The sequence below is a fragment of the Leucoraja erinacea genome, chromosome 29, assembly GCF_028641065.1.
Source record: "Leucoraja erinacea ecotype New England chromosome 29, Leri_hhj_1, whole genome shotgun sequence".
NCBI classification, from domain to species: domain Eukaryota; kingdom Metazoa; phylum Chordata; class Chondrichthyes; order Rajiformes; family Rajidae; genus Leucoraja; species Leucoraja erinaceus.
The window spans coordinates 6,179,243-6,191,259 of NC_073405.1; the positions used below are offsets into that span (position 1 = coordinate 6,179,243).

The 12,017-nt window shown below is 42.2% G+C and overlaps 1 protein-coding gene across 1 annotated transcript in view; it reads right to left on the bottom strand.

The window, feature by feature from the left end:
• wdr18 (WD repeat domain 18) overlaps nucleotides 1-12,017 on the bottom strand; it is a 120,727-nt gene that overhangs the window by 19,138 nt on the left and 89,572 nt on the right. The window contains exon 8 of the mRNA XM_055658433.1: nucleotides 220-386. Coding sequence (XP_055514408.1) covers nucleotides 220-386 — 167 coding nt within the window. The remainder of the gene's footprint in view (nucleotides 1-219; nucleotides 387-12,017) is intronic.

Sequence of the window (12,017 nt, forward strand, 5' to 3'; positions counted from 1 at the left end):
CAGTTCCTTCCTACATTAATCTGTATAGTTGTTGTTTTGTCAGGATCTATGTAAATTAGAGGATACATCTACTTTTCAGACAACAGAAAATATACCTCGCTCCAATTGACTGGTTTCCTTTCTCGGAGAATATGAAGCGAAAAGCACATGTATAATACAGCAGTCAGTTCAACAGTGTGGATTGTGTGTACTAAAGTACAGAAAGCTGTAAAATCCTACCTTCTGGCCATGCTGAAGACATAGGGTTACAGCACATCCTTCTTCATTTTCTGTGATCTCAGAGCTGTGCACATGTTTACTAAATTTTGGAAGACTTATGCTGGGTCTGCAGTCAGGGTTAAACATATTGGCTGAAGCAATCGTCAAAAAGGCATTTGTCACTGGTCCTAGGAATAAATAAAGTGAGCTGTTATTAAAATGGATCGTACTTTATATAAGGCACTGAAATTCTATTCACTATTTATCTATGCATTGAAACAAATCAGTTGATAGAATTAGGCATCATTAATTCACACAACAATAGAATCCTATCGCAGTCGCTGCCTCAAAAAGGCTGCCAACATCATCAAAGACCCACACCATCCTGGCCACACACTCATCTCTCCGTTGCCCACGGGAAGAAGGTACAGGAGCTTGAAATCTGGAACATCCAGGTTCAGGAACAGCTTCTTCCCCACAGCCATCAGGCTATGAAACACAACATCAAACAAACTCTGAACAATAACAGCCTATTGCACTTTATCTGTTTATTTATTGTGTATATATATGGTCTATGGTATATAGACACACTGAACTTTTATCTCCTGTTCTGTATTATGTTTACATATTCTGTTGTGCTGCAGCAAGCAAGAATTTCATTGTCCTATCTGGGACACATGAAAATAAAACTCTCTTGACTTCATTTCTCAAATCAAAGCAATTCAATTAATGCAAATTATGTGTAGGAAGGAACTCCAGATGCTGTAGAAGGGTCTCGACCCAAAATGTCACCCATTCCTCTCCAGAGATGCTGCCTGTCCTGCTGAGTTACTCCAGCATTTTGTGTCTATGTTTAATACAAATAATGGTTCTTTCTCATTAGCAGAGTGCTGTTAGTGTTGGGAAATAGTGAGAAAAAAGTTGGGAGAGATATTAATATTGTTACATAAAAATAGTTCCCAATACAGGGAGCCAACATCAATACGTGGACTCCCGGATCATTAGATAAGGATGAAGGAGGAGGAGATCACGAGCGAGTGGCAGAGAACATGGCAGCGAGAGAGTGAAACGAAGAAGTGTGAGCAAGTGAGAACACGACGGAATATACACCAAAATTAAGGGTCTTTTGGAAGTTCAAAACAAATTGATTAACGCAAGGATAATTTTGGTCTGGTATGATCACCTATGAGTTAAATAATCTGCCAATCTTGAACAGAGGGGAAAAAGGAGCTTTTACAAGAAAACAAATACAAATACTGAAACGGTCTGTCAGCATCTGAAAGAAAAATTAAATTCACGTTTCAAGTCTTCTGCATTTAACCGATATTTGTGGCTGTAGTTTTCCGAATTAATTATAGAGAACAAGCGGATTAAATTTAATTATTCATAAAAGTTAGATATTTTAAGGACAAAATCTTTCAGTTTTTTCACATATTAGTAGTCTCTCAAGCTCAGTGTTAAATAAATGAGTTTGCTGCCTTAAGACTTGAATATTTAACGATCTGCCATTTCTTGTTCTGTTAGTTTTTTATTCTACTTCTAAAAGTGTTGTCTCTTCCTCGAGTTTAGTTCTATGGGTTCTGGCTGCCCTTTGGTATCTCATCCATAAAACTGCTCTTTTGTACGAAGCCCTTAAAAAGTGCTAAATCATTTTTTTTTTTCAAAATCCATTCACTCCAAGATGTTAATGTGGCAGATTAGGGCTGCCTTTAACGATGCATAACTAATTGCCCTTGAACTTAATGGCTTACAAGACTATTTCAAAGAGTAGTTAAGAACCAAGTGCATTGGTGGTCTGGAATCATACCAAATATGTTTGCAGGTTTTATGCCCTAAACCAAACGACAACCGTGTAGTTTCATAGTCAGCATGATTTAAATATTTGTGTTTAAGTTCCCCAACGAACCTAGTGGGATCTAAACTAAAGTCTTTGAATCAACAAGATCAAAGATCCAATCTTGGGCCTTAAGTGAAAGTTAACATCTTCCTTGATATGGATGAAGTCTGAAGGAGGATCCAAGCCCTTGCATATTTGTTTTATAAATATAATGTATATTTGTGTTATGTTGAACTCACTCAACCTTTGTTCTAATTAACACAAATACAAGAAAATATTATCTACGAAACTATTAGCAATACAATACAAATTTATTCGTCACATGCACCAACTAAGGTGCAGTGAAATGAATTTGCCAGCAGCGATACAATTGAAAAAAGAGCACAATACACAATAGAATTTAACGTAAACATCCACCACAGCATTCTTCACTGTGGTGGAAGGCAACAAAGTTCAGTCAGTCCTCCTTTGTTCATCCGTGGTCGGGGCCGTAGTCCGTAGTCGCCGCAACGGACGACCAGATGTACAGGCCCTCACGTGAGGATGATCGAAACCCCGACGTCGGGAGGGTCGAACACACTCCGCGGCTTCAGGATGTTATAGGCCGCAGGCCTGCGGTCGGAGCTCTTCTCCGGCGATCCCCAGCAAGGGATCACAGGCCGCCGGATGGTAAGTCCACGCCATGCCCGCAGCTAGCAGCTCCGCAAACCACAGCCCCATGATGCCAAAGTCACCAGGCCAGTGATCAGAGCACTGTGACTGTGTTCTTTGTAAATAACAAGCGTTATTACTTTGTTCTATTCCCATACTATTCTATAGGAAGAGCACGAGACTGGAGGAGACTACATGACTTTTCCTATTGAACAATCTGAAAAATAACCCAGAACAAATCCAGATATTCTTTGAACGATTTTGAGAGCTCCACCGCAGTCGCCTGCGAATTTGCCATCGCAGAGCCCGCGATCCCTTTGCCAGGGTCGACCTCGGAGCTCCAACCGTGGGTGCTTCCGGACTTAAAATCGCAGAGTCCACAGTCTCTGGTCAGTCCAACTTCTGGAACTCCAAGCCGCGGGAGTTTCGACCGCCCCGACGCATGGATGGTTCGAATGCCCTGACCGCGGGAGAATAAAGAGGAAGAAGATTGGACTTTTTTGCCTTCCGTTACAGTGAAGAATGTGGGGAATCAGCTGTGGTGGATGTTTATGTAGTTGCTTTTTTTTTGTACGGCTGTATAGTAATTCGCATATCACTGTACCTTAATTGGCACATGTGACAATAAAAGCCCTTTGAAACCTTCAAATTCATTGCCAAGATTGACGGCAGGTAATCCATCCACTTTCCATCTTTTTTGGGTTAAGTCTTCTTCAATATGGTTGGTGCTCCTCAAAGGACCTACTCATACATTCAACAATAAGGATGGAAGCAATTGCCAGACTTGTCCAAATCTAGATTTTCACAGTTTACAGAGCGTTACCTCGCTGAGCATCCACCACTGTGCTCTGTTGTTGGACTACATGGAGCACCGATGGAGTCCAGCCTTGCTGAGAAATTGCTTCTCCAATCCTTTAGCTGACAGAACCAAATTACTTCCCGAGTCATTTCGAAAGACAAATAAGAACCAAACACTTTGCCATGGATCTTAATAGCATAATCTAAGATGTAATGCATTATAAATTGGATGCACGTTTTTTGCATATTAATACACTCTTTTCAGGAACAGCAAAATGAGGCCATATGTAACCTGTTGAGCTGTTTTATACAGAAGCAATGCAATCTCTATATATCCTTGCCTTTTTACCTTGAAATCTGCCCTAGCATTTCCTTGTTGAAAAGGTACATTTAATGGATTAATAGTTTAATCCATTAAACTATTATGAATATACTAAAGACAAACTGCTGAAGCTAAAGAGCTAATTCCCAGTCTTCTCTCAACTCTTCTGCTGAAAAGAGCGTTTGGTCTTAAAATGTGCAGCAATTATCATCATAGGTTTGCTGTAACTAATTCAGTTCATCATGAGGGGAGTGGTGGGGATGTGGTGATAGCCACAGCTCGCCCATTTTTATCACTCTGCACATTGTCTCTAGTAATGGGAAATAGGTTATTTGTCATTTTACTATTTAATAGTCCATGGCAGCAACCAGTTAATGCTGACCAATAAATGACTTGTTAATTTACCAAGACTCCCGTTTCTTCTTCTTCTAGTCAGCTATTGACGCTTGTCAAGAATGAGTAGACTCTCACTTCAACTCAATCTTCATTCTTGAGGTTAAACAGCAAATATAGGAGTGTATTCCACTGTGAGAATTCCAAGTTAGATCCCATCCGTCATAGTTATTTCATTGTGTTTCAACTTGTCCCAAAAGGGTTAACGAAAGAGCCGGTGAGTTGTGAATCAATGCCCTCACATGATTACAATCTAGGATGACATTTCAGTGCAGCCTTGAGACTGGAAGGTAAGCGGGGGATGGTACCAGGAGGATAAAGATTATATAACAAGCCAAAATTTTTCTGACTGCTTGGATAGGTAAACAACCTGGATTGTACGCTTGTCTAAACGGAGGCACAAGAGACTGCAGGTGCTGGATTGTGCAGTAAAAATAGTAGATCTGCTGGAGGAACTCAGTGGGTCAGTCAGAATCTGTAGGAATGAGGAGGATGCTAGCAGCTGGGGGGGAGGGGTGAGTGGTGGGGGGAGTGAAGGGGGGGGGGGGGGGGGGAGAGGGAGGAGGGCATCCAGTGAGAGCAACATGTGCTGTGTCACTATCTCCACCTTCTCCTCCCCCACCTGTCTGTTATCTACGACTGAACGCTTCCTCACCTTCAGCCACCTACAGTTCGCCCTTTCCCTTACCTCTTCACACTAGCTACTTCCCCTCTAGTCTGCCAGGCTAAATGAAGGTTTCTTGCCTGAAACATTATCTATTGCCCTCCACAAATGCTGCCTGACCCACCGACCCCCTCCAGCAGTTCTCCATTTTGTTTTGTGAGTTTGTCTCGCTGGATCAACAAACACCATTAACACAGATTACCTGATCATTTTATGTAGGAAGGAACTGCAGATGTGGGTTTATACCAAAGAAATACACAAAAATGCTGGAATAACTCAGCGGGTCAGGCAACATCTCTTGAGAAACAGAATAGGTGATGTTTCGGGTCAGGACCCTTCTTCACACTCAGCTGGGTCTGAGGATATGGTCTGACCTAAAACGTCACCTATTCTTTTTCTCAAGAGATGCTGCCTGACCTGCTGAGTTACTCCAGCAATTTGTGTCTTACTTGATCATTTATCTCTCTTCATTAGGCTTTGATGGGGGGAAATTATGTACCACACCAAATACTTTGGAACAATAGACAATAGTGCATGAGTGGGCCATTCGGCCCTTCGATCCAGCACCGCCATTCAATGTGATCATGGCTGATCATCCCTAATCAGTACCCCGTTCCTGCCTTCTCCCTATATCCCACGACTCCGCTATTTTTAAGAGCCCAATCTAACTCTCTCTTGAAAGCATCCGAGAACCTGCCTCCACCGCCCTCTGAGGCAGAGAATTCCACTGTGGAACAACACTCTGTGGGATGTCCCGAGGATGTGCCACTCTCAATAATACAAGCTTTATTTCCTTGGAGCAAATGCAAACTCTACTGGAATATCACTGAGAGATGTGTTATACTGTGGAACTAATAGCTCGAATATTAAACTGTTTTTCAGAACTCAGTTCTGACCCATTTGTATTTGCAGTCTAGAATTATCTGTAAACAAAGAACAAGCTTGGATGCTGTAAATAGCAAAGATTGACACAAAATGCTGGAGTAACTGAGCGGGACAGGCAGCATCTCTGGATAGAAGGAATGGGTGACATTTCGGGTCGAGACCTTTCTTCTGACTGAAAGAAGGGTCACCCATTCCTTCTATCCAGAGATGCTGCCTGTTCCGCTGAGTTACTCCAGCATTTTGCGTGTAGCTTCGGTGTAAACAAGCATCTGCAGTTCCTTCCGACACATTTTGTCTGCTGTAAATGGCATGTGACTTTCTATCAGCTTGCTGCTTCATCCCATTCTGTGACAATAATGTGCATCAGCTCAAAGTGTTAGGAGCTTGAAACCAGCATCTCTCAGCACCCTGTCAGAGCGATGGAACACCTGGCACCAAATGCACAGCCATAAAGTGCAATCTCTTGTGTCAGAATTAATAATCCATGTACGTAATGTAGCACAACTGACAGGATATTTCCAACCTGTGCTGGGGAGAGTGAATGGATGAGGTTACCCGAGACATTTCTTACAAGGGTGAGTAAACAGTCACATGCTCTCCCACAAATCCTGAAAATTATAAATGAACCAATGCATCAGCAAGTGGTTTACCACGAGGTGAGTCACAGCTCCTCTGTAAAAATCTCAGTATCTGTCGTTTTAGTAGTCCAGAGGCATCTGCAACAATGCAGTCAATCGAGGCAGATGATAGAAGGTGATTCTTATTCCTCACATAGTAATTTCTTTAAATTGACTTGGGGTCTCAAATGAACAATAAGATAAAGGGGGAAAGTAACATATAAATTCACAGTTCAGTTCTGTGAAAGATCTGGATAGAGTAAATGTGGAGAGGATGATTCCACTAGTGGGAGAGTCCAGGACCACAGGCTATAGCCTCAGAACAAAAAGACGTACCTTTAGAAAGGAGATGTGGAGGAATTTCTTTAGTTAGGGGGCGGTGAATCTGTGGAATTCAGAAGGCTGTAGAGGCCAAGTCAATGGATATTTTTAAGGTGGAAATTGATAGGTTCATGATTAGTAAGGGTGTCATGGGTTATGGGGCGAATGCAGGAGAATGGGATTGAGAGGGGAAGATAGATCAGTCATGATTGAATGGCGGTGTAGACACGATGGGCCAAATGGCCTCATTCTGCTCCTACAATTATGAGCCCATGAACAAGGTTTCCTTTTTCCAAATTGTTTCCTGGAGAGTATGGCTGGAAAGGTGAAACTCCAATTCTCAAACATATTGACAAAGCAGAGTTATGTGGAAAGGAATATACAGACACTGCCTGACTTACGCAAGGGTTACGCCCTGCTGAACCTTGTATAGGTATTACTTGCTGGAAACCGAATTGCTACAGCGCACGGGTAAATTTACTATCCATCGCGATACTAAGCCCCCCGCGGGATTTACCATCGCCCGCCAGGGGCCTTAACATCGGGAGCCCCAGTCACCTCAACGCTGCAGTTGGACTGCTGGACCGCAGGAGAAGAGATAAGACTTTTGCCTTCCATCACAGGTGTTGGAGATTCACTGTGATGGATGTTTGTGTAAACTGTGTTAAGTGTGTGTCTTGGTTTTTTTTGGAATGTTGTGTAGAATATACAATTTTGGTCAAACCAAGCTGTTTGAAAGACAATAAAAGGCATTCTATTCTATTCTATTCATCGTGAAGACCACTAGGGGAGCTCCGGCACAGAGACTGCGGGGGGAGCTCCAGCACGGAGACAAAATGGGGGAGCTCTGTCGCGGAGACAAAGCAACTGTCAATAATAGTATTAGAGAGGAATTACAACATAATATCACCATCCCAAATATTAGTATTAACTGAACTTTTCTTCTATGGCATTCCCCTGGGATCACAGGTGACTTTCATCTAGTTTCGTGATTTGCAAAAGGCAGATGAGGTCAAGGTTGGAACATCATGAGGATTGGCGGGTGGTCTACTCATTCCATCACTTACACATGGGCACACAGTTATCCCAGTTGATAGCCCTAATGTTCTCAATACCATCCCAATTGCTCCTCCTCCACTTTGTATGGTCAAAGGCCACAAAAGCTATTTAAGACTCGGTGGAGATGTTGCATTTCATCAAGGAGGCTTTGGGCATATTCTTCAATCTTTTCTTTGTCCATCACATAACAGAGCACAGAAAAGAGAAAAGGGCTTGAGTTCTCTGTGGTCCCCACCCTGCTTCAACAGTGCTGATTTTGGCTCTGCCAACAATGGAAAGGAATGTCGGAGTTTTTGACGTTTTCACCCACTAGCCCCGAGTGAAGCAGCTGCTGAATTTGAATAAACCCCGGAGCATTCGAGAATGCCCGTCACGTTACAGCAAATCATTTCAGCTTCCTCCAGCAACGGATTTAGTTTCTCTCACTTGGGAGTTAATGTCCTATGGCCAAGACACAGACAAGGGCACCAGGGACTGCAGGCTGAGGAGTTGTTTCTTCAACTCAGCTGGTGAACACAAGCTTTATCTGCCTCTGGTTTTGGGCTAGCAAAACAAATATTCAATCATTGTTAAAGGTTTGTCCCCACCTAAAGAGCTGGGTGGCAGATCATATCCTCACTGCTTTGTAACTGAGGGGTTCAGATCGCAATGCACCTGTAAAACCTGCAAGCCCGGATACACTGCCCCAAAGCCTTTCGTGACAGAGGTGGCCATAAGAGACGGCGTACCTTTCATCTAAAAACAGACCTCCCAATAGAGGGCTGTGCCTGGGAATGCACTGGAAGGCAATCAGTCCTACATCATGAGATCAGTCTCATTTCTCTGAAACTATCTTACGGCGGTATAGTGGTGCGGCAGTAGAATTGCTGCCTTACAGTGCCAGAGATCCAGGTTCAATCCTGACTACGGGTGCTGTCTGTATGGAGTTTGTATGTCCTCCCTGTCACCATGTGGTCCAGTTTTCTCGCACATTCCACAGACGTGCAGGTTTGTAGGTTAATTGGCCATCAGTAAATTAGCCCTAGTGTGTAGGATAGAACTAGTGTATGGATGATTGGTTGGCACTCTCGGTGGGCTGAAGGGCCTGTTTCCATGCTGTATCACTGAACTAAACTAAACTTAATCTTGTTACGCTGACCATTAAAACTTCCACATCTGTCAAATCACCTTTGGGGGCTGGGAAAGTAAATGATGACAAGCCATACTTCCAAACAGAGGCTTTCCCTTTTGACCATGCATTTAGTCAGCAAAATTAGTTTATTACAGCTACTTAAATTTACTAGTCTAAATAACCTTGCCCAAATACTTTTAGTTTGAAAACACGATTCACAATCCTGTCAAATATCCAGATTGTGCATGAACTTTTAAGCAACTACTTACTGTTCATAAGAGATCATTTGTAGCGCAGAGCCCTGCACAGGGTGAACAGATGAAAGCAATAGACATATAGAGCACAGTGAAACTCCCTCGATCAATTAAACCAACATCGATAAAACCCCTTTAGTCTTGAAAGGTTTTGCAGACTTTGAACAATGAAAGCATTTAGTTTTAAATTGATTCCATCAATTTATCCAGATGCAAACTTCTAACCACAAAGGAAAGGACGGCACTGAGGGGCAATTTGTGACATGAATGATATATTCAATGACCTGGAATGAAAGCATAATGTCACTCACTTACCAATGGCCAGTACCTGAGTAGGTGCCAGGTGTGAAATTCGTCAAGTGGACCATCTTGGACTGTTTGATACAGCCTAGTGGTCTTTCTGGGACATGGCGTTTTGGGATGGGGGAGAAAGAGGGATTATGTTGAACACTTTTGTAACTTTGTCGACTTTCTTTACATGGCTACTCTTTGTATTCTTGTGTACTGTATGTAAAATAAAGAATTTCACTGCACCAAGCACACGTGACAATAAAGTACCAATCAACTAATCAATTCTAATCATCATGGGAAAGATGTAGAAGAGAAATGGAGGACATTTAAAGGGGAAATTTTAAGAGTACAGAATCTTTGTGTTCCTGTTCAGATCGCAAGGAACCTGTAAAAATTGCAAGAGCCCTGGTTTTCACTGCCCAAAGCTTTTCGTGAAAGAGGTGGCAATAATTATAGGCAGCATGAAGTAAATGAGGTGTTTGAGGAGTATAAGGAATGTAAAAAGAATCTTAAGAAAGAAATTAGAAAAGCTAAAAGAAATATGAGGTTGCTTTGCAAGGGAATGCAATCCAAAGGGTTTCTACAGCTATATTAATAGCAAAAGGATAAGGAGGGATAAAATTGGTCCATTGGAGAGACAGAGTGGACAGCTATCTGCAGAGCCAAAAGAGATGGGGGAGATATTGAACAATTTTTTTTCTTCGGTATTCACCAAGGAGAAGGATATTGAATTATGTGAGGTAAGGGGAACTAGTAGAGTAGCTATGGATACTATGAGGTTCAAAGTAAAACAAGTACTGACACTTTTGAAAAATATAAAAGTGGATCAGTCTCCAGGTCCTGACAGGATATTCCCTAGGACATTGAGGGAAGTTAGTGTAGAATTAGCCGGGGCTATGACAGTAAATATTTCAAATGTGTTAGGATAGGGACTAGTCCCCGAGGATTGGATGACTGCGGTTGTTCACTTCGGGTTCTAAGAGTAAACCTAGCAATTATAGACCTGTTAGTTTGACTTCATGGTGTAAATCAATGGAAAAGATACTTAAGAGACAATATATATAAGCATCTAGATAAACAGGGTCTGATTAGGAACAGTCAACATTGATTTGTGCCTGGAAGGTCATGTTTGACTAATCTTCTTGAATTTTTTGAAGAGGTTACTAGGGAAATTGACGAGGGTAAAGCAGTGGATGTTGTCCAAACTTTAGTAAGGCCTTTGACAAGGTTCCTCATGGAAGGTTGGTTAAGAAAGTTCAATGGTTGGGTATAAATGCAGGAATAGCAAGATGGATTCAACAGTGGCTGAATGGGAGAAGCCAGAGGGTAATGGTGGATGGCTGTTTATCGGGTTGGAGGCAGGTGACTAGTGGGGTGCTTCAGGGATCTGTGTTGGGTCCTTTGTTGTTTGTCATGTACATCAATGATCTGGATGAAGGTGTGGTAAATTGGATTAGTAAGTATGCAGATGATACCAAGATAGGGGGTGTTGTGGATAATGAAGAGGATTTCCAAAGTCTACAGAGTGATTTAGGCCATTTGGAAAAAAGGGCTGAAAGATGGCAGATGGAGTTTCATGCTGATAAATATGAGGTGCTACGCCTTGGCAGGACAAATTAAAATAGGACGTACATGGTAAATGGTAGGGAATTGAAGAATACAGTTGAACAGAGGGATCTGGGTATAACCGTGCATAGTTCCTTGAAGGTGGAATCTCATATAGATAGGGTGGTAAAGAAAGCTTTTGGTATGCTAGCCTTTATAAATCAGAGCATTGAGTACAGAACTGGGATGTAACCACAAAGTACAAGGACGGCAAAATCTGGAGTATGGTGCAATTTGTGCCAAATGAAGGAAGGATATTCAACAAAATACCTGAGAATGCAGAGCATTTACTGTCACTTGCCTTACCAATGGCTAAGTACCAGAGTAGGTTGCCAGTTAGTGAAATTCCGCAAGTTAAGGGGGGACCTTAGACTGTCTTTAAAATGATGAGAGGGATAGACAGAGTTGATGTGGACAAGCTTTTCCCTTTGAGAATAGGGAAGATTCAAACAAGAGGACATGACTTCAGAATTAAGGGACAGAAGTTTAGGGGTAATATGAGGGGGAACTTCTTTATGCAGAGAGTGGTGGCGGTGTGGAATGAGCTCCCAGTGGAAGTGGTGGAGGCAGGTTCATTGGTATCATTTAAAATTAAATTGTGTAGGCATATGGATGATAAGGAATTCACTGCACCAAGTGCACACGTGACAATAAAAAACCAATCCGAATGGCCTGTTCAATTCTAATCATATGGCAAAAACTCACTTCAAGAATTGCTCAAGCTACCCATTACGGTGTACTCTAAGATTTATCATCCCCAGTTTAAAAATCCTAAATTTTAAAACATGTGTACAACACACTAGTATACACTTTCAAACAGCCTGCAAACCAGAGAGAACTAAGCCATCGCAAAACAGATCGGATCAAAACTTTGCAGTGCGATTGCAACTAGGCGTGAGTAATGGTGAACAATTACGCAGCTAATAGGAGGTGATGACTCCAAGAGTGTCCCCAAACTGCAAATGTTGGAAGGAACGTGCATGTGAGAGCCGAAGACAAGCCTGAAGTATT